This window comes from Natrix helvetica (assembly GCF_964273705.1).
Source record: "Natrix helvetica genome assembly, chromosome: W".
NCBI classification, from domain to species: Eukaryota; Metazoa; Chordata; class Lepidosauria; order Squamata; family Natricidae; genus Natrix; species Natrix helvetica.
In genome coordinates, this window is record NC_138555.1 from 83,212,059 (window position 1) to 83,235,293 (window position 23,235).

The 23,235-nt window shown below is 47.6% G+C and overlaps 1 protein-coding gene across 2 annotated transcripts in view; it reads right to left on the minus strand.

Annotated features, from left to right (window-relative positions):
• Positions 1-23,235, minus strand: part of LOC309400478 (protein-glutamine gamma-glutamyltransferase K-like) — a 53,826-nt gene that overhangs the window by 16,385 nt on the left and 14,206 nt on the right. For both annotated transcript variants that reach the window (XM_081968998.1, XM_081968999.1), the window contains exons 2-3: positions 14,257-14,475; positions 12,159-12,350 (exon numbers count right to left, since the gene is read on the minus strand). In XM_081968998.1, the coding sequence (XP_081825124.1) occupies positions 12,159-12,350; positions 14,257-14,475 (411 nt within the window). The remainder of the gene's footprint in view (positions 1-12,158; positions 12,351-14,256; positions 14,476-23,235) is intronic.

Consider the following 23,235-nt stretch of genomic DNA (forward strand, 5'->3'; position numbering starts at 1 on the left):
CAAACCTTACGAAACCTGGAGTCAACCAATCCACAAACCTTACGAAACCTGGAGGCTTGGTCTTGATATGGACATGACCAGAGTGGCCATTTTCCCACCCATGGTTGACTTGTCCAAATCACAAGAAGAAATAGTGGAAGCCCTTCCTCGCAAAGAAGAACCTGAGATGACCCTCCAACCTTCTAGAGAATTTCTCCGTGAAGACACACCTTAAAAAATACTAATAATTTTGAAGGTTACATCGATGTGGTTACATCTGGTGGAAACCAAGCACCGTAAGAACCTGAGGTAACCCTCAAGCACCAAGATTGGAGTGTCCCTTTGTTGTTTTGGGAATGTTTTTCACCCTTAGAACGTCAATCGTTTGGCACCCCTGAAGGAAATACGATTTCTGCTTTGTAGCAGAGATGTCTACAGGAGAAATTTCTCCTTACGTTGGAAGATGGAGCCCAAATGAAGCAGGTCAATTGAGTGAGAAGACACAGTGGAAGCCCTTCCTCCCAAAGAAGAACCAGAGATGGTTCCCCCAACCTTCTAGAGAACTTTAGGTAGAGAACCCTAAAATCTTTGGAGGAGATACAGGTCCTTTCGCCATGGAGGCAAGGATGCAAAATTCAAATTATAGGAAGTGTTGGCTTGCAGACGTAGTTAGATCTAAAGGGCGGGAGAACCAGTTTGCGTATCTGACAACTAATTACTTCTTCATTCCAACACTTTGTTTGTGGGATGATTAGTTTATGAAATGGATTTATGGAATTCATTTTTTCATGCAGTGAAAGAAAGAGACGTCGTTGTCATAACGCCGCACATTTTCCTGTCTGTCGCGTCCCTTTGCATATCAATAGAAGGTGCGGTTGTATATTCAGTAGAAGAAAAACATCAAAATTCAGAATATCCGAAAAGGGAGGGGGGTGGAATTTTTCATCCTATTTCATTATAACAGTGGTGGGTTTCAAAATATTTTAGAACCTCTTCTGTAGGTGAGGCCTGCTTTGTGGGAGTAGCTTGCCGGCCATGTGACTGGGTGTGAGTGTCTTGCCAGCCATGCGACCGGGTGGGAGTGGCTTGGCAGTCATGTGACTGGGTGGGCGTGGCCAACTTGCAAAATGTGGTGAAACTCACTTAACAACGCTCTTGCTTAGCAACCAAAATGTTGGCTCAGGAACTCTGGCAGTGAAGTGTGCAAGTCTTAAAGCTGTCAAGTTACAAGACCCTTGCACCCCTAACCCTTTAGAAAAAAAAACCCAAGGGTGTTCAAACTTGACAGCTTTAAGACTTGTGGACTTCAACTCCCAGAATTCCTCCTCCAGTCATGTTGGCTCAGGAACTCTGGCATTGAAGTGTGCAAGTCTTAAAGTTGTCAAGTTACAAGACCCTTGCACCCCTAACCCTTTAGAAAAAAAAACCCCCAGGGGTGTTCTAAGTTGACAGCTTTAAGACTTGTGGACTTCAACTCCCAGAATTCCTCCTCTCGCTCTTCATCTTGATGATGTGCAGATGGGCGGGGGGGGGGGGGAGGGAGCTGGAACCGGTTCTAAACGGCACTGTAGATTTGTGGAACCTTTAGTTTTTAAAACTTCTTTTCCCTTGCCTGAACCAGCAGGGGGAAAAGGGCTTTTTTTAAAAAAGAGCTTTTGATGGACGTTCGGGAGCAAGCAACCATTTAACTATTACTACCGGTCCGGTCCAGTACGCCTGATTGTCACTAGCTCTTCTGGCGTACCAGACAGGACCGGCAGAAACTCACCTGCAATAAGCATAATATATCTTGACTTCAGCAAAGTTTTTTTTTTTTTTTTTTTAAGAGCTGGCTGGGGGAATTCTGGGAGTTGAAGTCCCCAGGCCTTAAAGTCACCAAGTTGATACGCTCCTGGTCTGCAGGTTTTATCCACACCTGCCTTCCAGGTGTGCTGAATCCCAGTGCCACGACCCTGAGGCAGTACAGCCACGCTTATCCAGCCATGGGAAATGTAGTCCAACGTTTCTCAAATTGGTGGGGACCATCCTTCCATCCACAGCTAGAAAACCCAACCCTTCATCCTGGCTGCTCTTTTTACCTGAGAAAAAAAAGGCACACCTGGAGAACAGGTTCCCCCCCCCCCTGCTTGCCCTAACCTGCAACTCTAAATAATAGGGAAGGAAGAGAACATTAGAGGTTGGGAATAAAAAATGTGTTTTTCATTTTTCTTCTAAGCCTGATAATCCCCTTCACGGTATGGTTGAACAACTCTTAAGATGGGTAGATTTATGTTGGCTGGGGAATTCTGGGAGTTGAAGTCCACCCTTCTTCAAGTGCCAGCATGAGAATTCTGGGAGTTGAAGTTCACCTTCCTTAAAGGGCCAGCATGAGAATTCTGGGAGTTGAAGTCCACCTTTGTTAAAGGGCCAGCAGGAGAATTCTGGGAGTTGAAGTCCACCTTTCTTAAAGGGCCAGCACGAGAATTCTGGGAGTTGAAGTCCATCCTGCTTCAAGGCCCAGCATGAGAATTCTGGGAGTTGAAGTCCATCCTGCTTCAAGGCCCAGCATGAGAATTCTGGGAGTTGAAGTCCACCTTTCTTAAAGGGCCAGCACGAGAATTCTGGGAGTTGAAGTCCATCCTTCTTCAAGGCCCAGCATGAGAATTCTGGGAGTTGAAGTCCATCCTGCTTCAAGGCCCAGCATGAGAATTCTGGGAGTTGAAGTCCATCCTTCTCCAAGGACCAGCATGAGAATTCTGGGAGTTGAAGTCCATCCTTCTTAAAGGACCAGCATGAGAATTCTGGGAGTTGAAGTCCACCTTTCTTAAAGGGCCAGCACGAGAATTCTGGGAGTTGAAGTCCATCCTGCGTCAAGGACCAGCAGAAGAATTCTGGGAGTTGAAGTCCACGCATCTTAAAGGGGCCACGGCTGAAAAAAACGCGAACTCAGCTGTTGCACAGGGATTATCTGTGTCACAATCTGATATCTCATGATTGTTTTGTTGCTATGTTTATACGATTGCATCTATCATGCTTCTGTTCCCTGCAGAATCTGGGCGTTGTGCCCGACGCAGCAATATTTTTTATGCGGCAACTCTACGCAATGATGTATTGTGCCATGTTCCTTCCGGCGGGGTGTGCCCAAATGTGCATTCATTTCATTCTCAGAGAGAGAGGTTTCCTGGGGGCCAAGTTCCCCCTCAAATACGGTCCCCGTAGAAGCACTTCCTGGCGGGGCAGAAGGTCAAGCGAGTCCTTGGCTTACAACAGTTCATTTAGCGACTCGGAAAAAAGTGACGTAAGGATCGTTTTTCAGACTTAAAGACCTTTGCAGCAGCCCCCTCCAAATCAAGGGATGAAAATTCAAAAGGCTAGGTGACCGGCTCATATTTATGATGGTCGCAGAGTCCCCTGGCGCGACCTTCTCAGAAGCAGGGAAGTCCGATTCCCTTAGCGACCGGGTGACTAAATTAAGAACCGCGGTGATTCACTTTGCAACGGAGGCAAGGGAGGTCATCAGACGGGGCAAACCTCCCCCAACAACTCTCTCCCTTCACAACAGAAACGTTGAGCTCCCTTGGGGTCCAGAATTTCAACGGCTAAGCAAAACGGTTCTTAAGCGAGTCACGTGGGATTTTGCTGCCTGTTTTCCCCGTGGTCGTTAAGCAGGTCACTGCAGCTGTGAAGTGAATCCCAGGATTGTTAAGCGAATCACTCCCGCTTGTCGGTAAGGTCGCAAATAGCGATCTCGTGAGCCTGGAATGCTGCAACCTTTGGAAATGTTTGCTGTTCACCAAGCACCCCAAATTTCATAATATCATGCTGGCAATACTGCAACGGTTGTAAGGGCGAGGACTGCTCCTAAATCACCTTTTTTGTTCACCAAACGAATAGTTGTACGTTGAGGACTCCCTGCACTTTCAAGTCAACAGGATCGACGGCTGAGTTGAATGCAAATTTAATTCATCTCGGCAAAATAACAAGAGTTGGAAGGGGCCTTAGAGGTCCTCTAGTCCAACCTCTTGCTCAGGCAAGAAACCTTCTACCATTTCAGACAAATGGCTATCCAACATCTTCTTCAAGACTCCCAGTGTTGGGGCATTCACAACTTCTGGAGGCAACTTCTGTTCCACTGATTCATTGTTCTCACTGTCAGGAAGTTTCTCCTCAGTTCTAAGTTGCTTCTCTCCTTGATTAGTTTCCACCCATTGCTTCTTGTTCTACCCTCAGGTGCCTTGGAGAATAGCTTGACTCCCTCTTCTTTGTGGCAACCTCTGAGATATTGGAAGACTGCTATCATGTCTCCCCTAGTCCTTCTTTCTCTTAAGTAAACATACCCAGTTCCTGCAACCGTTCTTCATATGTTTTAGCCTCCAGTCCCCTCATCCTCTTTGTTGCTCTTCTCTGCACTTTTTCTAGAGTCCCAATTTCTTTCTTTTAACATTGTGGCGACCATGATTTGTTGAATCTTGGATCCTTTTGGATCTCGAGAAGAAGACGGATCGAATCCGAGGCACGACTAACGGGTGGAAAGAGCTGGGAGGCCCATGAAGAGGTCACAGCTTTTCCAACCAGCCCTGCTTAACTTATCAAACGGCCAGGAAGTTGATATGATTGTGGATTATTGTCTTTTTTTTTTCTTTGGCCGGGAGCCTGAAAAAATAAACATTAGCAGATGGAGTAGCGAGAGTTTTGAGACGCCAGAGAACTCAGCCGAAAGGAACTCGCGAAGGGAGGCATTGCGTTCCCTGCCCGTCAGTTTTAGCCCATGAAATGCCACCTGGGGTATTTCTCTCTAGCCTGGGAAAAGACTTCCGTGCTCTGATGATGTTACCTAGTTGGGTCCTGCAACGTCGGCAAGAAAACCACCAAGCTTCGGAGCAAGAACTGATAAATAAGATACTAACATGCGCAGAGATAGACAGACGGACTCTAGCGATCAGGGACAAGGGTGAGACAGAATATCACGAAATCTGGGGCAAACGGTACCGGCGGTTAGAAACGAGGGGAAAAGTTCGGGACAGAAAAACACAGATAAGTGAAGAATTGGAAATAGGGTATTAATATTGTACGATAGGTAGGAACTGGATATGTACGGATAGTAACTATATAATGAATGGGATTAATGGATAGGCAACTTGACAGATCGCACATATCTATGTAAAGGATATAGGCTACTATTGTTGTGAGATCTAAGGACTCTACGGAAAGGACTATGCCGGGAATGTCGCCCTATGTCTGACGTTTTTAATGTTTACCTAATAAAAACCTTTTTTTTAAAAAAAGGGAAAAAAAGAAAACCACCAAGATCAGAGAGCACCAAAGACCCCACAGTCCTTTTCCTCCTGCTGCTCCTCCTCCTCCAACCCCATTCCCTACTAGCACTGATTATGGTCTCTAGTTGGGTCATGAAATGTCTGCAAGAAAACCACCAAGCTCAGAAAGCACCAAAAGATCCCACAGTCCTCCTCCTCCTCCTCCTCCTCCTCCTCCTCCTCCCCCTCCTCCTCCCCCCCATTCCCTACTAGCACTGATGATGTTCCCTAGTTGGGTCATGAAACGTCTGCAAGAAAACCACCAAGCTCAGAGAGCACCAAGGACCCCACAATTTTCCTCCTCCTCCTCCTCCTGCACCAAGGACCCCCTGTCCAACCTAAGCTAGAAATATTCTCTTCGGTCGTAACATTTCTCTCTTTCAGTAAGGAGGGTCAAATCTTCTGACAAGGTCCCCTTTTTGCCTGGCATCTTTGGCAAAGAGAACGGCACTCTGCACATGCTCAGCAGCTCTTATACCTGCAGGCAAATCTACAAGGAACCTCAGCCTGGCAGGGATCCCATAGTCGTCTGATCAGCCTGGCTGATTTATTTATTTATTTTTCATAAGTCTCTCCGTTTTCCTCCTTCAGAAGCAAAAGTTCCATCCCTCATTGCTTGGATCGCATTTATCGTAACTGGAGCCCATTGGCATTGGGAAGCCAATAAATTTAAATCAGCAATAAGACTGCAACCGTAGATGCCCAAAATTCCTGGAAGGCTTCCGACTCTCTTCGGTCTGGAAGTGTTTAGAGGACCACATCTGTCCACGCCACCAAAGCGGCTGCGATGTTTGGGTGTTGTGCTCCCCACATCTGGAAAACAGCAGCGCAGGCAAAGTCGACGTTCTTGTGCTTTTGATCAAATTGTACCTATGTTTATTTGTGCAGGCAGATTAATCAGTCTTCCTCAACCTTAGTGACCTGGAAATGGGTGGACTTTGATTCCTAAAATTCCTCAGCCAGCCTTACGATGGAAGGAAGGAGATAGAAGGAGGAAGAAAAGGGAAAGAGAAGGAGGAAGGATACGGAGGGAAGGAAGGAAAGAGGGAGGGAGGGAGATAGAAGTAGGAAGAAAAGGGAAAGAGAGGGAGGAAGGATACGGAGGGAAGGAAGGAAATGGGGAGGGAGGGAGATAGAAGGAGGAAGAAAAGGGAAAGAGAGGGAGGAAGGATACGGAGGGAAGGAAGGAAAGGGGGAGGGAGGGAGATAGAAGGAGGAAGAAAAGGGAAAGAGAGGGAGGAAGGATACGGAGGGAAGGAAGGAAAGAGGGAGGGAGGGAGATAGAAGGAGGAAGAAAAGGGAAAGAGAGGGAGGGAGGACATGGAGGGAAGGAAGGAAAGAGGGAGGGAGGGAGATAGAAGTAGGAAGAAAAGGGAAAGAGAGGGAGGAAGGATACGGAGGGAAGGAAGGAAATGGGGAGGGAGGGAGATAGAAGGAGGAAGAAAAGAGAAAGAGAGGGAGGAAGGATACGGAGGGAAGGAAGGAAAGAGGGAGGGAGGGAGATAGAAGGAGGAAGAAAAGGGAAAGAGAGGGAGGGAGGACATGGAGGGAAGGAAGGAAAGAGGGAGGGAGGGAGATAGAAGTAGGAAGAAAAGGGAAAGAGAGGGAGGAAGGATACGGAGGGAAGGAAGGAAATGGGGAGGGAGGGAGATAGAAGGAGGAAGAAAAGGGAAAGAGAGGGAGGAAGGATACGGAGGGAAGGAAGGAAAGAGGGAGGGAGGGAGATAGAAGGAGGAAGAAAAGGGAAAGAGAGGGAGGGAGGACATGGAGGGAAGGAAGGAAAGAGGGAGGGAGGGAGATAGAAGTAGGAAGAAAAGGGAAAGAGAGGGAGGAAGGATACGGAGGGAAGGAAGGAAAGAGGGAGGGAGGGAGATAGAAGGAGGAAGAAAAGGGAAAGAGAGGGAGGAAGGATACGGAGGGAAGGAAGGAAAGAGGGAGGGAGGGAGATAGAAGGAGGAAGAAAAGGGAAAGAGAGGGAGGAAGGATACGGAGGGAAGGAAGGAAAGAGGGAGGGAGGGAGATAGAAGGAGGAAGAAAAGGGAAAGAGAGGGAGGAAGGATACGGAGGGAAGGAAGAAAAGAGGGAGGGAGGGAGATAGAAGGAGGAAGAAAAGGGAAACAGAGGGAGGAAGGATACGGAGGGAAGGAAGGAAAGAGGGAGGGAGGGAGATAGAAGGAGGAAGAAAAGGGAAAGAGAGGGAGGGAGGACATGGAGGGAAGGAAGGAAAGAGGGAGGGAGGGAGATAGAAGTAGGAAGAAAAGGGAAAGAGAGGGAGGGAGGACACGGAGGGAGGGAATGAAGGAAGGAAGAAAGGAAGAGAGGAAGGAAGAGAGAGGGAGGGAGGAAAGGAAACAAGGAAGGAAAAGAGAGGAATGGAGGAGAGGGAAGGAGGGAGGGAAGAAAGGAAGGAAGGATGTGAGAAAGGAAGAGAAAGAAAGAAAGACAGGAAGGAAGGAGATGGAAGGAGGGCGGGGAGGAAAGGAAGGAAAGAGGGAGGAAGAAAAAGGAAGGAAGGAAGGAGGGAAGAAGATAGAAGGAGGAAGAAAAGGGAGAGAGGGAGGAAGGATATGTAGGGAGGGAACGAAGGAAGAAAGGAAAGGAGAGAGGGAGGAAGGGAGAGGGAGAAAGGAGAGAGAGGGAAGGGAGAGGAGAGGAGAAAGAAGGAAGAAAGGAAGGAAAAGAGAAAAGGAAGGAGAGAGGGAGGAAAGGAAAGGAAGGATGGAGAAGAAAAAAAGAAAAAGTGGAAAGAAGGAGGGAAAGAATAGGAAGCAAGGAAGGAGGCTGGTGGGGAAATTCTGCGCGTTGAAGTCCGCCCGTCTCCCAATTGCCAAATGACGTCACTATTCAATTAAGAAGACGTCATAAATCAGAGGAAACACCCCCTTACCCACTTCAACTATATTTGTGGTTGGGGTCTTTTGTGGCTGGGCCTTTGGGGCCAGTAGAAGCCAGCCAGAGATTCAAACCCCCGGAATCTGCACAAAACCGGACTCCTCTCCTTTGCAAAAACTTTTTTAATGTTGACTCTCGCTCTTTCTGGTTTCCCAAATTTTGGCCCGGGGGGGGGGGGGGGGGCTTCTCGGTGGCGGCGGGAGGTGGGGTTGGGGGAGGGAGGAAACCAAATTTCCGGCCGTCGATAAGGAAGGCGAGGCTGAAAAGGACAGGATCTCCAAACCCCCACATCGACCAAATGACAACCTTGCGAGATAATCCATGGTTTGCCACCGCAACTCTCTCAACATGGTTTGCAGCCGGGCTGGAAGCCATGCCGGCAGGCGATGTGCGCGCCCTGTCCTCTTGGCAAACCTGTCCTGGAGAAATTTAGCAATGCGTCCCCTCCCTCCGGGGATGCTGGAGGCCAAAATTCCTCACCCAGTTAAGCGGCGCGAAGTCGGGGATAATCATAAATCATAATAAGAAAGGCATTGCGAGCAGGGACCAGTTCCACCAGTAAACAGAAGCTTGTCGTCTCCTGAAAGCGTGCGCTCCCGGTCTGCTTGTAATCTTTTGGGGGGTTTTGGCATCCGGGAGAACTCCCCAAAACTCCTCGGTTGGCCCAGGATGACCCATTGATGAGTGTTTTGGCGAGCAGAGAAACAAAAAGACAGAGAAACGGTACAGGGTTTCCTGCCTAGGCAAGGGGTTGGACTAGAAGATCTCCAAGGTCCCTTCCAACTCTACTATTGTATTGTATTGTAAAAGGGATGGGTGTTCTTTACTTCGGTAAAAAGGTAAAAGTTCTCCCTCGCACCTATGTGCTAGTCATTCCCGACTCTAGGGGGCGGTGCTCATCTCCGTTTCAAAGCCGGAGAGCCAGCCCTGTCCGAAGACATCTCCGTCGGTCACGTAGCCGGCGTGACTCAACGCCGAAGGCGCACGGAACGCCGTGACCGTCCCACCAAAAGTGGTTCCTCTTTTTTCTACTTGCATTTTGTACGCGCTTTCGAACGGCTAGTCACGGGAGCTCGCTCCGTTTCGCGGTGCTCGGGATTCGAACCGCCGAACGACCCACCTTTCGGATCGACAAGCTCGGCGCCGTAGCCCCTGAGCCGCCGCGTCCCACTGTTCTTTAGTTAACGCGTGCATAAAGTATCCAGGATGCCTTCAAAAAGAAATCTGGGCAAGTCATCCTTGAGTTACTGTTTAGTGACCGGAAGTTATAGCAATGCTCCTGCTCCTGCTTGAGCTGGGGGCTGGACTAGAAGACCTCCAAGGTCCCTTCCAGCTCTATTCTGATTCTAAAATGGCCTTAGGATCTCCTGCTTGAGCAGGGGGCTGGACTAGAAGACCTCCAAGGTCCCTTCCAGCTCTATCCTGATTCTAAAATGGCCTTGGGTCTCCTGCTTGAGCAAGGGGCTGGACTAGAAGACCTCCAAGGTCCCTTCCAGCTCTATTCTGATTCCAAAATGGCCTTAGGATCTCCTGCTTGAGCAAGGGGCTGGACTAGAAGACCCCCAAGGTCCCTTCCAGCTCTATTCTGATTCCAAAATGGCCTTAGGATCTCCTGCTTGAGCAAGGGGCTGGACTAGAAGACCTCCAACGTCCTTTCCAGCTCCATTCGTGGTCAGATGCTTCCCAACCGTAAAGCCACTGCAATGGGAAAGCTGCACCGGTTGGTTTTCCGCCTGGCCCACTATTTGCTTCAAAGAAACAATTGGGATTGCAACGCGGTTAATTTCCTAGCCGAGGGGTGGGGGGGTTCGTCGGAATCTCAAAATAGCCTCCTGCCCGAACGATGGATCGCTTAATGACAAGAAATCATGTTACGACAACCCCGCATTATCGGGATGGCTTGTTTGATGTGGTGGATTAGGCAGAGGAAGTACGTTTGTTTTTCTTGGTTAATTTTAGAGGGTTGGGGTTGTTGTTGTTTTTTGCTAGACCCCCTACACAACCGTCTCCGATTCCACCGCATTTTGTCAGATGAGAAAATAACCCCAAATTATCATCTGAGGACTTTAAAAAAAATAAGGGTTAAGGCTAAGAGACACAGATGAATCCGTTTTGCACATCCAGGGGGAAAAAAAAAATCACTAAGCTTGCTAGACGCTAAAACAGACCATTGCAGAAGATGGTGAGACCGGGATGGCCATTCCCGACACCGATTGGGCCGACCGGCAAAGGATCCAGGTTAGAAAGGGACGATCCCAGGTTTTTCTACTGGTCCGATGGGAAAAAATGTAGCACGGAAGGGTTGCCTTTAAAAGTCACAATTCTGGAGCCCAGTTTCTGGCATGTGAATGTCAATTCCCTAGGCAGCCTTACGAAGGGAAGGAAGAGAGGGAGGAGAAAGGAGGGAGGAAAAAAAGGAGGGAGAAAGGGAGGAAAGGAAGAAAGGAGAGAAGAAGGGAAAGAAGGAAAGGGGGAGGGAGGGAAGGAAGGAGAACGAAGGAAAATAGAAAAGAAGGAGGGAGGGAGGGAGGAAAGAAGGGAGGGAAGAAATGGAAGAGAGGGAGGGAGGGAAGGAAGGAGGGAAGGAAGGAGAAAGAAGGAAGATAGAAAAGGAGGAGGGAGGGAGGGAGGGAGGATAAAGGGAGGGAGGAGAAAGGGAGGAAGGAAAGAAGGATGGAGAAAGGGAGGGAGGAAAGGAAGAAAGGAGAGAAGAAGGGAAAGAAGGGAGGAGGGGAGGAAGGAGGAAGAAGCGAGCTATGAAAGAAGGGGGAGGAAGGAAGGAAAAGAGGGAGGGAAGAAATAGAAAGAGGGAGGGAAAGAAGGAGGGAAGGAAGGAGAAAGAAGGAAGATAGAAAAGGAGGAGGGAGGGAGGAGAAAGGGAGGGAGGAGAAAGGGAGGGAGGAAAGGAAGAAAGGAGAGAAGAAGGGAAAGAAGGAGGGAGGGAAGGAAGGAAGGAGAGAGGAAGGGAGGAAGGGAGAGGACTGGAAGGATAGGAAGAAAAGGAAGAGCAGGAGAGAGCAGAAGTCAAAGGGAGGGAGGAAGGAAAGGATGGAGAGAGGGAAGGAGCGAAGGAATAAAGAGAAGGGAAAGACGGAAGGAGAAAGGGAGGGAGGAAGAAGGGAGGAGTAAAGGAGGAGAGAGAGAGGGAAGGAAGAAAGAGGGAACGAGAGGCAGGAGGAGAAGGAGAGAGGGAAAGGACGGAGGGAAGGAGGGAGGGAAGAAAAGGAAGGAAGGAAGGGAAGGAGGAGAGGAAGGGAAGGGAAGGAAGGAGCTGTAGGAAGTTAGCACCCATCCCTCTCCTAAGAAAATGAAATATTGTAGGAAATATTAAAAAGGTCAGAATATTTCCCCTAAAAGGGAGGGAAAAACTCACTCAACCCCCCCCCCCCATCCTCAATGGGCCATTAAGGCCTGAGGCAGTCTATTCTACATAACAAAGATCTACCTCCTTCAGGCAGAGCCGTAGGAGGAATTGCCCAAAACCTTTTCATAACATGATCACCCAGCAAGAATCAACCAAGCCTGGGAGACAGACAACCTACAAAGTGACCTCTGCATGGCCTCATGGGAGTTGGACAACCAATCAGAACACAAGCTCAAATTCAAAAGCCCGGAGTTTCTTCCGACAGAGTCAAAGAGAGGAAGGAAGGAAAGAAGGAAACGACACTCTTTCCCACCTCCAAGACGTCAAGTATACTTGTCAGCCAATAAAAGGTTGCCCTTGCCAAATTCACCATCAACCGGGTCCCCCTCCCAAGGCTTCAAAAGGATCTCCAAAACAGATCACGTATGCCGCGCCCAATGGCTCATCCCCCACCAGATCCCTAACGCCGCCCAAATGTCACCCTGAACCGTCTCTCCCGCTCAACTTCGACATTTGCCGTCCTGCGACCTCGCCGATTTCAATCCTCCCCCAGACTTCCCAGGGGGGGAATGTCATGAGGACTAGAAACCCGACGGAAAAAGGACCCTTCTTCGGCCCCCCACACTTACCGACGAGGAACTCGAGGCAGACCCGGTGGTCGTCGGAATCGTACGGCTGCTGGAAATGAAGCTTCATCTCGAAGGGCTGCCCGCGACGGATGATGAGGTTGTCGTACTCGTACTCGTCGGTGTGGTGGGCGCGGCGGTTGCTGCCCGTACGGCTGCTCATTAAATCAATCTTTTGGATGACCAGCATGCCCTCTGCGGAAGGTAAACGAAAGGAGGGTCACTCACTCCGGCCGCGACCATTTTTGTATCCTAACCAGGGGTGGGATTGAAAAATGTTAGCAAGCGGTTCTCTGCCCAGTTGCTGGATGGGTGGGGCCATGGTGGGCGGGGCCAACTCAGCCTCCTGCATCATAGGGTGGGTGGGTGGGGAGCATTTTTGCCCCCTCCCACACTCCGGACGCTTTCCTTGTGCTTCCGGGAGGGCGAAAACAGTCTCCCCCGGGTTCCAGAGGCCCCTTGTGGTCAGAAACAGGCTTGTTTCCAGACTGACTGGGCCGCATGGAGACTCCTGGGAGGAGTGGGCGAGGCCAGCCAGTCCTTGCAACAACCAGTTCTCCCGAACCGGTGTGAACCGGCTGAATCCTCTAACCCAGATTGCGGTTCCTATGACCACGAAAGGAAAGTTCCGGAAGTGTAAATATTTGAGCCGGTTTCGAAGGATTTACGAGATGCAGAAAAAAAAAAGGGGGGGGGGAATTTACGACCCCCAAACTGGAATTCAATTCAGAGAGATGGGCGCAACTACTGAAGCTTTAAACCCGTACAGGCAGTCCTCGACTTACGACAGTCTGTTCGAAATGACAACGTCACCGAAAAAAAGTGACTTTGTTTTTCAGGCTGAGACCGTTGCAGCATCTTTGATCAAAATTTCGACGCTTGGCAACTGACTCATCTTTACGACGGCCGCAGGCCAGATTCACTTAACAATCGTGTCACTAACTTAATAACCGGATTGAGGGATTCAAGAACTGTGGCGTCGTAAAATGGGGCAAAACGAATGTTTCACTCGGCAACAGGCATTGGAGGTTCAATTGTGCTCGTTTAAAGGCCGAGGGATTACCTGTATTTCTCAACCTGGGACACGTTCAGAGGGGTGGACTCCAACTCCCAGAATCCCCCAGCACAGCATAGGATTCTGGGAGTTGAAGTCCACCCATTTTAAACAGTGACCCAGGTTGTAAAAAAACTTTGTCGTTAGAGAAACATCTTGGGGGGGGGGGAATCTCAGAAGCAAAAATATACTTTTAATTTATTTATTTATTTGCATTTCTGAGATTTGCGTTTATGTTCAATAAAATTAACAGTGATGGGGGGGGGAGGGTTTCCTCCTGGATTTAGTGGGGGGGGGGAAAGACTGTTCATTTTTTCCAAACTTAAGTTTAAAATCTGGAAGTGCAACAAAGAACGGTTGCAAGAATTGGGTAATATCTAGTTTAATGAAAAGAAGGACTAGGGGAGACAGGATAGCAGTCTTCCAATATCTCAGGGGTTGCCCCAAAGAAGAGGGAGTCAAGCTATTCTCCAAGGCACCTGAGGGTAGAACAAGAAGCAATGGGTGGAAACTAATCAAGGAGAGAAGCAACTTAGAACTGAGGAGAAACTTCCTGATAGTGAGAACAATGAATCAGTGGAACAGAAGTTGCCTCCAGAAGTTGTGAATGCCCCAACACTGGAAGTCTTTAAGAAGATGTTGGATAGCCATCTGTCTGAAATGGTAGAGGGTCTCCTACTTGAGAAAGGGGCTGGACTAGAAGACCTCCAAGGTCCCTTCCAGCTCTACTCTGTTTGAAATTAATCCCTGGCACTAAGGAGAAACTTCCTAACAGGGAGGACAATTCACCAATGGAACAGTTTGCCACCAGATGTTGTGAATTCTCCAACACTGGAGATTATTAAGAAGACACTGGATGGTCATTTGTCTCAAATGATATAGACAGGGGGTTGGACTAGAAGACCTCCAAGGTCCCTTCCCGCTCTATTTTGATTGAAATTGGGTGGGATTTTGTACTAAATTGAACTGGTCTTTCACCCCTTCCCCAAAATGTCTCTCTGGAGGTTTGGGACAGTCTCTCAACCCCCCCCCCCCCCAACGACTCACCCCGGATGACGGGATCCGTCCGCCGGGCTCCCGGGATCTCGCCGGGCGCCGGTGTCCAATCGGTGTCATCCCGCTGGCCCGCGCAGCAACGACAAAATTTGTGAAACCAGCTTTTCTTCCTTCTGGGCGCTGGCTCTGCGGCATTCGGCTGGCGCACCCGGTAGCTGACGTTGGCCCACCGGCCTGCATCTCCGCGCGGATCCGATACAGGCATGGCGTCTGCGGAAGAGAAAGGAGAAGGGGGTGTTTAGCGGCACAGTCTCCGATCCGAGCTTCGAAAACAGAACCCAACTTTTTAAACTCCGGTTCATCGTTTCCCCGTTTGCACCCGAGAGGAAGTGGGAGAGGCGATGAGAAAGACGGGGTAGAAGATTCCGGAATGGCATCGGAGCCCCCAAAGATAGGCTGGCAGTGCCAGACAAAGAGCAGCCGAAAGTACCCTGGTGCATACGATACAACTGCAGGAAAATTCACAACTTGTCTACATCCTTTCCGGATAATGAAATATGCCTTTAAAACCCCTGGAAGACGAGTGGACTTCAACTCAGGGGGGGAGATTCAGACGGTTCGAACCGGTTTGGGCGAAGCGGTTGCAAATTTTACATCTGGTTCGCCGAACCGGTAGTTGGAAGGACTGCCTGGCCCCGCCCACCCCTCCCCTCCCTTCCCAGGAGTCTCCACGCAGCCCATTCATCATGCCAGGTAAATCCAGGTAAATGCAGGCCCCACGCGGAGGCTCTGGAAGGGCAAAAAACTTTTTCCAGCCTCCGGACTGACTGAGAAATTCTGGGTGTCGAATTCTACAAGACTTAAAATTGCCAAGGTTGGAGACCCCTGATTTTCTCTCAATTCCCTAGCCCGGTCTTTTTTTTCTCCCCGTTTTGCTGAAGTCGAGATATATTACGCTTTCTGCATACCCACCATCTATTAAGAAAGTTACCCTCCATCACTGACTGAGGAATTCTGGGAGCTGAAGTCCACACGGCTTAAAGTTGGCAACGTTGGAGACCCCTGATTTAAGATTTGTGGACTTCAACTCCCAGAATTCCCTAGCCCGGTCTTTTTTCTTCTTCTTCTCATTTTGCTGAAGTCGAGATATATTACGCTTATTGCATACCCATCTTCTATTAAGAAAGTTACCCTCCATCACTGACTGAGGAATTCTGGGAGTCGAAGTCCACAAGTCTTAAAGTTGGCAACGTTGGAGACCCCTGATTTAAGATTTGTGGACTTCAACTCCCAGAATTCCCTAGCCTGGTCTTTTTTTTTCCCTTCTCATTTTGCTGAAGATATATTACACTTCCTGCATACCCACCATCTATTAAGAAAGTTACCCTCCATCACTGACTGAGGAATTCTGGGAGTCGAAGTCCACAAGTCTTAAAGTTGGCAACGTTGGAGACCCCTGATTTAAGATTTGTGGACTTCAACTCCTAGAATTCCCTAGCCCGGTCTTTTTTCTTCTTCTCATTTTGCTGAAGTCAAGATATATTACGCTTCCTGCATACCCACCATCTATTAAGAAAGTTACCCTCCATCACTGACTGAGGAATTCTGGGAGTCGAAGTCCACAAATCTTAAAGTTAGTGATCCTTAACTGTAGTAGGGCCAACTGACTCTCTTACCTTACAAGTTAGAGACATAGGCCCGGTTTGCCTGGATATTAAGCCCCTGTTTAACCATGGCTTATGGAACAAGCCAGCTTCAACGCCCTAGGTAGAATCATGCAAATACTTGCATTCCTGCCAGTCAACCGTCTCCATTCAAGTGGTCTTAGCAGAGACAGAGATAGCTAGTTGCATCACATTAAGCCACAGTTTGATTCATTGAGGTTCACACCATATAAACCACAATGGCTGAATTCCCAAACCCGCTTAAATCCCAAACCACAGATAATCAAGGTCTCTTTTTTTTTATTACCGCAATATTTTTAGTTTTTACCAGCTGGAATGATCCTTGCTTCCTCAGTTTTAGTATTCCAGCAAGTTCCCCAGGTGAGTTTTATTTTAAAAAAATAAGACTTTCCTTAAAGGTACAGGGGGTCCTCGACTTACAATGGTTTGTTTAGCGACCATTTGAAGTTAGGATGAAACAAAGCGACTTACGTCTGGTCCTCGCACTTACAGCTGTTGCAGTTTCCCCGCACTTTACACGGTCAAAATGTACGCAACCAAATCGAGGTGGGAATATTTTGACTTTTCCCCCCTCACGGCCTCTTTCCATGTTGGGACTAACATTGTACAGGCAGTCCTCGACTTACAACAGTTCATTTAGTGACCGTTCCAAGTCGCAACCACCCTGACAAAAAGAGACTTAGGACTGTGTCTCGCCCTTATGGCCATTGCAACTCAGGATCAAAATTTGAGTGCTTTGCAAACCGGTTCCTGTTTGTGACGGTCGCTGTCTCCCGGGATCACACGATCCCCTTTTGCGACCTTCCGACAAGCAAAGCCGATGGAGAAGGCGGACTCGCTTAACGACTGTGCGGCTAACTTAACGGCTGCGGTGATTCACTTAGCAACGGTGGCAAGGAAGGTCGTAAAATGGGGCAGAACTCATTTAACATAATGCTTCACTTAGCAACCTAAATGTTGGTCTCAATTGTGGATTGCCTGTACTGGTTGTACCTCGACTTACAACCATTTGTTCCGTGACCATTGAAAGTTGCAAAGGCAGCGGAAAAAAGGGACTTTACGACTGGTCCTCGCACTTACGACCGTTGGTGTATTGTCACGGTTACATGATCCAAATTGGGGTATTTGTCAAGCGGGGGTCACGGGATCATCACTTGCAGCTGGCTTCCAACAAGCCAAATCAAGGGGGGGAGGAGCCGGTTTCACTTAACGACCATTTGATATGCTTAACAACTGCAGTGATTTGCTTTGCCACCGTGGCAAAAAAAAAATGGTCATAAAATTGAACGTGACTCCCTTAACTGCCAGCTCACTTAGGGGCTCCCGATTATGCCGTAAGTCGAGGACTAGAACCCTAGTCCTCGACTTACGACCGTCGGGACCAAAATGGTTTGAAAAGCATCACCGGCTGGGAAAAGGCTGTTAAACGTGGGGTGCAAAATATTCCAGGGGTATCCGGATTCGAAAGAATCCGTGGTCACCGACGTTTGCACACATCCGGCAGATCTTTGCGAAGAAAACACAATTTGCTTCCCGCGGCACTTTTTAATTTGAATTTCCGAGTGCGGAGTGGCACTAAGCCCAAAGGCAAGAAATCATGAGACCGTCCCACGTAACATGTGAAACCCTTTGCCACAGTTGGGGGACTCTGCTTCACCCAGCCTTGTGACTGGCCTCGACCCAGTCTTTCCCCTCCAACGCCGACGTGCCAAGTTTCTAGTCCCTAAGCTCTTGTGCAAGCTCTTGTCTGCCTTCCCCTTTCTGTGTCCCCTGACTGACTCAGGGGCCGGCTGGGGCTTCCCCGGAATGGAGAGCGAGGGTTAGTGGGCCAAGGGGCAATTCCCAGCCTCCCTCCCCGAAAACCACCCAGCAATTCTTCCGTCTGCCAGATGTGGACAGATGCAGAGAAGAGAAAAGGAGTCCCAGATACGAAAGCAAAAGAAAGAACAAGCTGTACTTTCACAAGGGGGGTAGGAATAAATTTAATTTGGTCTGGCCAAAGCTGTCCCAATATCAAAGAGATGGGGAAACAAAACCCGGGTCAGGGGCTGAAGCAACATCTGCTAAGGGTTGAAGCAACATCTGCTCAGGGGTTAAAGCCACATCTGCTCAACAGCTTTGTTTCCATGCTGGCTTAAGTCTCCTTCTCCATAACCCTAAATATCCTGGTTTTTTTCCCCCCTTCTGGGTGGACTTCATCTCCCAGAATTCCCTAGGCCTGACTGAGGAATTCTGGGAGTTGAAGTCCCCAAGTTGAGAGACCCTTTGCTGTACAGCAGGAGTGTCAAACTGTTGGGCTTAATAGATAGTGGGGATGCAGTCGATGTAATATACCAAGGCCAGTTCCTTGCAAGTAGAAATCTAATCTGTAAGGAAGCCAACATGTCACCAAGGAGGGTTTTTCCCCCCCACCCTCTTAAAACAAACCAGATATTTGTAGCAAACGCACACAGCTTTCTTTTCCTTTTCCAACTTTGGCATTCTCTCTGTGAGTAGAAACCAACGCCAATTCCCCGCAAGTAGAAATCTAATTTGTCAAGGAGCTAAGGGGGGGGGGGGTTACCAAAGACTCTCTTTCTTAAAATAAAACCAGGTTTCAGTACGAAAGACAGAGAGCCCTTCCTTTTCCGCGTACACCTTTTTGATTTCTCTCTTGTTACCGGAAGCCAACGCCAATTCCCCGCCGGTAGAAATCTAATCTAGAAGGGAGCCAACAACGGACCCGTCGAGGAGTTTCTATCGCTTGCAGAAATTGTGCTGTGCTGTGAGACATCACTCTCTCACACACACACTAAAAAAAAAAAAACTTTCCGACAAGTTTATCTTGGCTGTCAAAATATGGAAGTCACGGGGATATTGTAAGTTAGCCTGCAGGAAGGGCGGGGAGAAGGTAAAATAAATGAAAGAAGAAAGATAAATAAAAGAGGTTTGTGTATACCGGCGTGTTTGAGGGTAAACAAACAAATTAGAAAGCGTATGATGATAGGTAGATTTTTTTGAGGGCTTGCCCAGGCTGGAAAAGATATTAATTGTTCTTCTCTTGTGGCTATTGGCTTTATTTTTGCGGCGAAAATGAGGCTGCGTCCAAGAAAAGAAATGTAGATTGCTAAACAGAACGATGGAATTCCTTCTGTTTATTTTCAGGTCTATCATTCATTTCCTTTCAGTTCCACCCAAATTCCAAAGCTGACACTTGAAAAGCTCCTGGTGACTAAAAACACACATGTTGTCCTTTCGCAGGGGAAGCCTCTCCTGCTTGATTTTGGGTGAGGTCCTCCACTTACAACCGAAACGGAGCGAGGAATTATAGGCAGTTCTAGACTTACAAAAGTTCGTTTCGTGAACGTTTGGAATTACGACGGCATTGGAGGCGGGGGGGGAGAGGGGGAAGAGAGTTAGGACCGATTTTTCGCACTTGTGACCGTTGCAACTTCCCCACGGTGACGTGATCGAGGTTCGGACGCTTGGCAAGGGATTCATATTTATGACGGCGGTAGCGTCCCCGGGGGTCAGGATATCTTTTTTGGCGACCTTTGGAACCAGATTGGCTTAAGCGCCGTGTGACTCGCTTAACAACGGCAGGGATTCACTTAGCAAGGATTGCAAAAGGTGGGGCGAAACTCAGCAACGGTCTCACTTAACATGGAGTTTGGGCTCAATTGCGGTTGTAAGCCGAGGACTACCCGTACGATTGTAAGGCACATCTGGAATTACGGTTGTAGAGCGTGCGTCATTAAGCAGGCCACCCTGTGACCGTATCTAATTTTATGACCCTTTTTTTTGCAGCGGTCGTTAAGCGGACCAATTTTCCCCAAGGGGCATTTTTTTTTTGGCCAGGAATCAGCAGTCAACGCCAGAAAAATACTGAAAATTGCATTGTGAGCCAGTGGCCAAGGACCCAATATGTGGTCATGCCATTGTGTGTGTGTGTGTGTGTGTGTTTGCGTTTGTGTGTGTTCATGTGGCCATCAGAATTTTGAAAATGTGCGCTAATTAACTTCGGGGATCTCCATCGTCAGCTTGAATAGTCACTAAGCGAGGACTACCTATATTGCCTTCCTGTGTGAAGCAGAACAGAGAGGAGGTAGCTCCTCTGAGCACGTACAGAGTATTGTTTGCTCAACGCAAACATACGCGCGCACACAGCCCAAAGTCTATCCAGCCTCCCCAAGACTTTTGAACCTTGCAAAAAACAGGACTGACCATTAAATATTCAATCTTTTGTCTTAATTTTCTAGTCCCTCTATGCCGAATAGTGCAAAACGTCTGATCGAGTGACACAGGGGTGATATTCCCTCGCTTTCCCTACTGGTTCGCAAATGCGAGCGTGCATGCGTTTACGCATGCGCTCGGCCTTCTGCGCATGCGCTTTGATTGTGCGTGCAGCTTGCACCTCTGGCGTGGTATTATTGTGTGCCTTTAAACACACCATGTTCGGCAACGACTGTCCGATATTGTGCTCATCCCGTTTTTGGTAAAGTTCTTTTCTTCATGTGCAAAAACGACAGCTTTACTTTGATGGATTTTTTTTTACAATAGAATAGAATTCTTTATTGGCCAGGTGTGATTGGACACACAAGGAATTTGTCTTTGGTGCATAAGCTCTCAGTGTACATAAAATATGCAAAGGGATTAAATCACGATCGTAAATACATTCATCAAGACTCATGAGAGATAACACTTAATGATAGTCATCTGTAGAGAAGGGAACAAGGGGATCGGCCATATTAGACTTAATTCTCACTAACAGAGGGGAAATGATAGAAGGTGTTGAAGCCACAGGAACCCTGGGGGCAAGTGACTATGCAATATTGGAATTCAACATTATGCAAACACAAGTAGTAGAACGAAGTCAAACTAGAGTCTTGGACTTTAAGAGAGCTAATTTCAGTAAAACTTAGAGAGAGCTTGGGAAGAATTCCATGGATGAGAATCCTCAAGGGGAAAACAACTCAAGAAGCTTGGGAAATTTTGAAAAATGAGATTGCAAAAGCCCAGTCTAGCACAATACCAATGAAGAAGAAAAATAACAGCTCCCAAAAGAAACCAGCATGGCTGCATAAAGAACTATCTGACAAATTGAAAGACAAAAAAGTTATGTATAAAAAGTGGAAAGAGGGGGACATAACTAAGGCAGAATTATCAGCAAATAGCCCGAGCCTGTAAAGATGAAGTAAGGAAAGCTAAGGCTCACAATGAAGAAAGGCTTGCCAGAAAAGTAAAAAAATAACCAAAAAAAGCTTCTTCCAACATGTTAAAAACAAGAAAAAGGTTAAGGAAACAATTGGTCCATTGCTGGGAGAAAGTGGCAAGAAGATGACAAGCAACAGGGAGAAAGAAGAACTATTTAACTCATTTTTTGCATCTATCTTTACACAAAGGGATAAAACAGTCCAACCTATCAAAAACAGCACCACAAAAACCAGATTAGGAACACAAATTGAAATAGGGAAGAAAATGGTAAGTGAGCACCTGTCTACCCTAGACAAGTTCAAATCACCAGGACCGGATGGATTTCACCCCAGGGTTCTGAAGGAACTGGCAGACGAGATCTCAGAACCACTGAACTATATCGTTCAGAGATCCTGGAGCACCGGGGAACTGCCAGAGGATTGGAAAAGAGCTGATGTGGTTCCCATCTTCAAAAAAAGGAAAAAAAATAGATCCAGGAAATTACAGACCTATCAGCCTGACCTCAATACCAGGAAAGATTCTGGAAAAGATAATCAAGCAACGAATTAGCGAACACCTAGAAGCAAACAAAGTAATAGCCAAAAGCCAACATGGATTTGTCAAAAACAGATCATGCCAGACTAATCTTATTGCATTCTTTGACAAAGTGACAAAATTAGTGGACCAGAGGAATGCCATCAATATAGTTTACTTGGACTTCAGTAAGGCATTTGATAAGGTAGACCATAACCTACTACTAGATAAAGTAGAAGAATGTGGGTTAGACAGCATCACCACCAGATGGATTCGTAACTGGCTGACCAACCGCACTCAACGTGTAGTCCTCAATGGAACTGCATCTACATGGAGGGAGGTATGCAGTGGAGTACCCCAAGGCTCTGTTTTGGGCCCAGTACTCTTCAACATCTTCATCAATGATTTGGATGAGGGAATAAATGGGGAACTCATCAAATTTGCAGATGACACCAAGCTGGCAGGAATAGCCAACACTCCAGAAGGCTAAAGATACAGAAGGATCTTGACAAACTTGAACATTGGGCACTATCTAACAAAATGAAATTCAATGGTGAAAAGAGTAAGGTTCTACATTTAGGCAACAAAAACATAATGCACAGGTACAGTATAGGTGGTACCTTCCTCAATAGTAGTAACTGGGAGAAGGATCTTGGAGTCCTAGTGGACAACCATTTAAATAGGAGCCAGCTGTGGGCAGCAGCTGTCAAAAAAGCCATCCCGGTTCTAGGCTGCATCAACAGAGGGATAGAATCAAGATCACGTGAAGTGTTAATACCACTTTATAATGTCTTGGTAAGGCCACACTTGGAATACGGCATTCAGTTTTGGTCGCCACAATGTAGGAAAGATGTGGAGACCCTAGAAACAGTGCAGAGAAGAGCAACAAAGAGGATTAGGGGACTGGAAGCTAAAACATAGGAAGAACGGTTGCAGGAACTGGGTATGTCTAGTTTGATGAAAAGAAGGACTAGGGGAGACATGATAGCAGTGTTACAATATCTCAGGGGTTGCCCCAAAGAAGAGGGAGTCAAGCTATTCTCCAAGGCACTTGTGGGTAGAACAAGAAGCAATGGGTGGAAACTAATCAAGGAGAGAAGCAACTTAGAACTGAGGAGAAATTTCCTGACAGTTAGAACAATTAATCAGTGGAACAGAAGTTGCCTCCAGAAGTTGTGAATGCCCCAACACTGGAAGTCTTTAAGAAGATGTTGGATAGCCATGTGTCTGAAATGGTATAGGGTTTCCTGCCTAGACAGGGGGTTGGACTAGAAGACCTCCAAGGTCCCTTCCAATTCTGCTATTGTATTGTATATATAAAAACGGCTTTGTGTGTGTGTATGTGTGTCTGTGTTCCAGCATAACTCTGGAACTCCTCCAGCAATTTCAACCAAACTTGGTACAGAGATGACTTACTCTGTGGAAACAAATACTGTAGGGGTAAGACACCCCTTACACCCCTCAGTATGTGTCCGTGTGTATGTCCATGTGTGTGTGTCCCAGCATAACTCTGGAACGCATGGGCTGCTGAAATGAAAACAATTATATCTATAGTGTCAAGTCACAGTACTTTCGACAGCAATCGTGTGCATTTTGGATTCAAGTTCTGTTAAGATACAGCCTGTTGTGCCTTAAAATG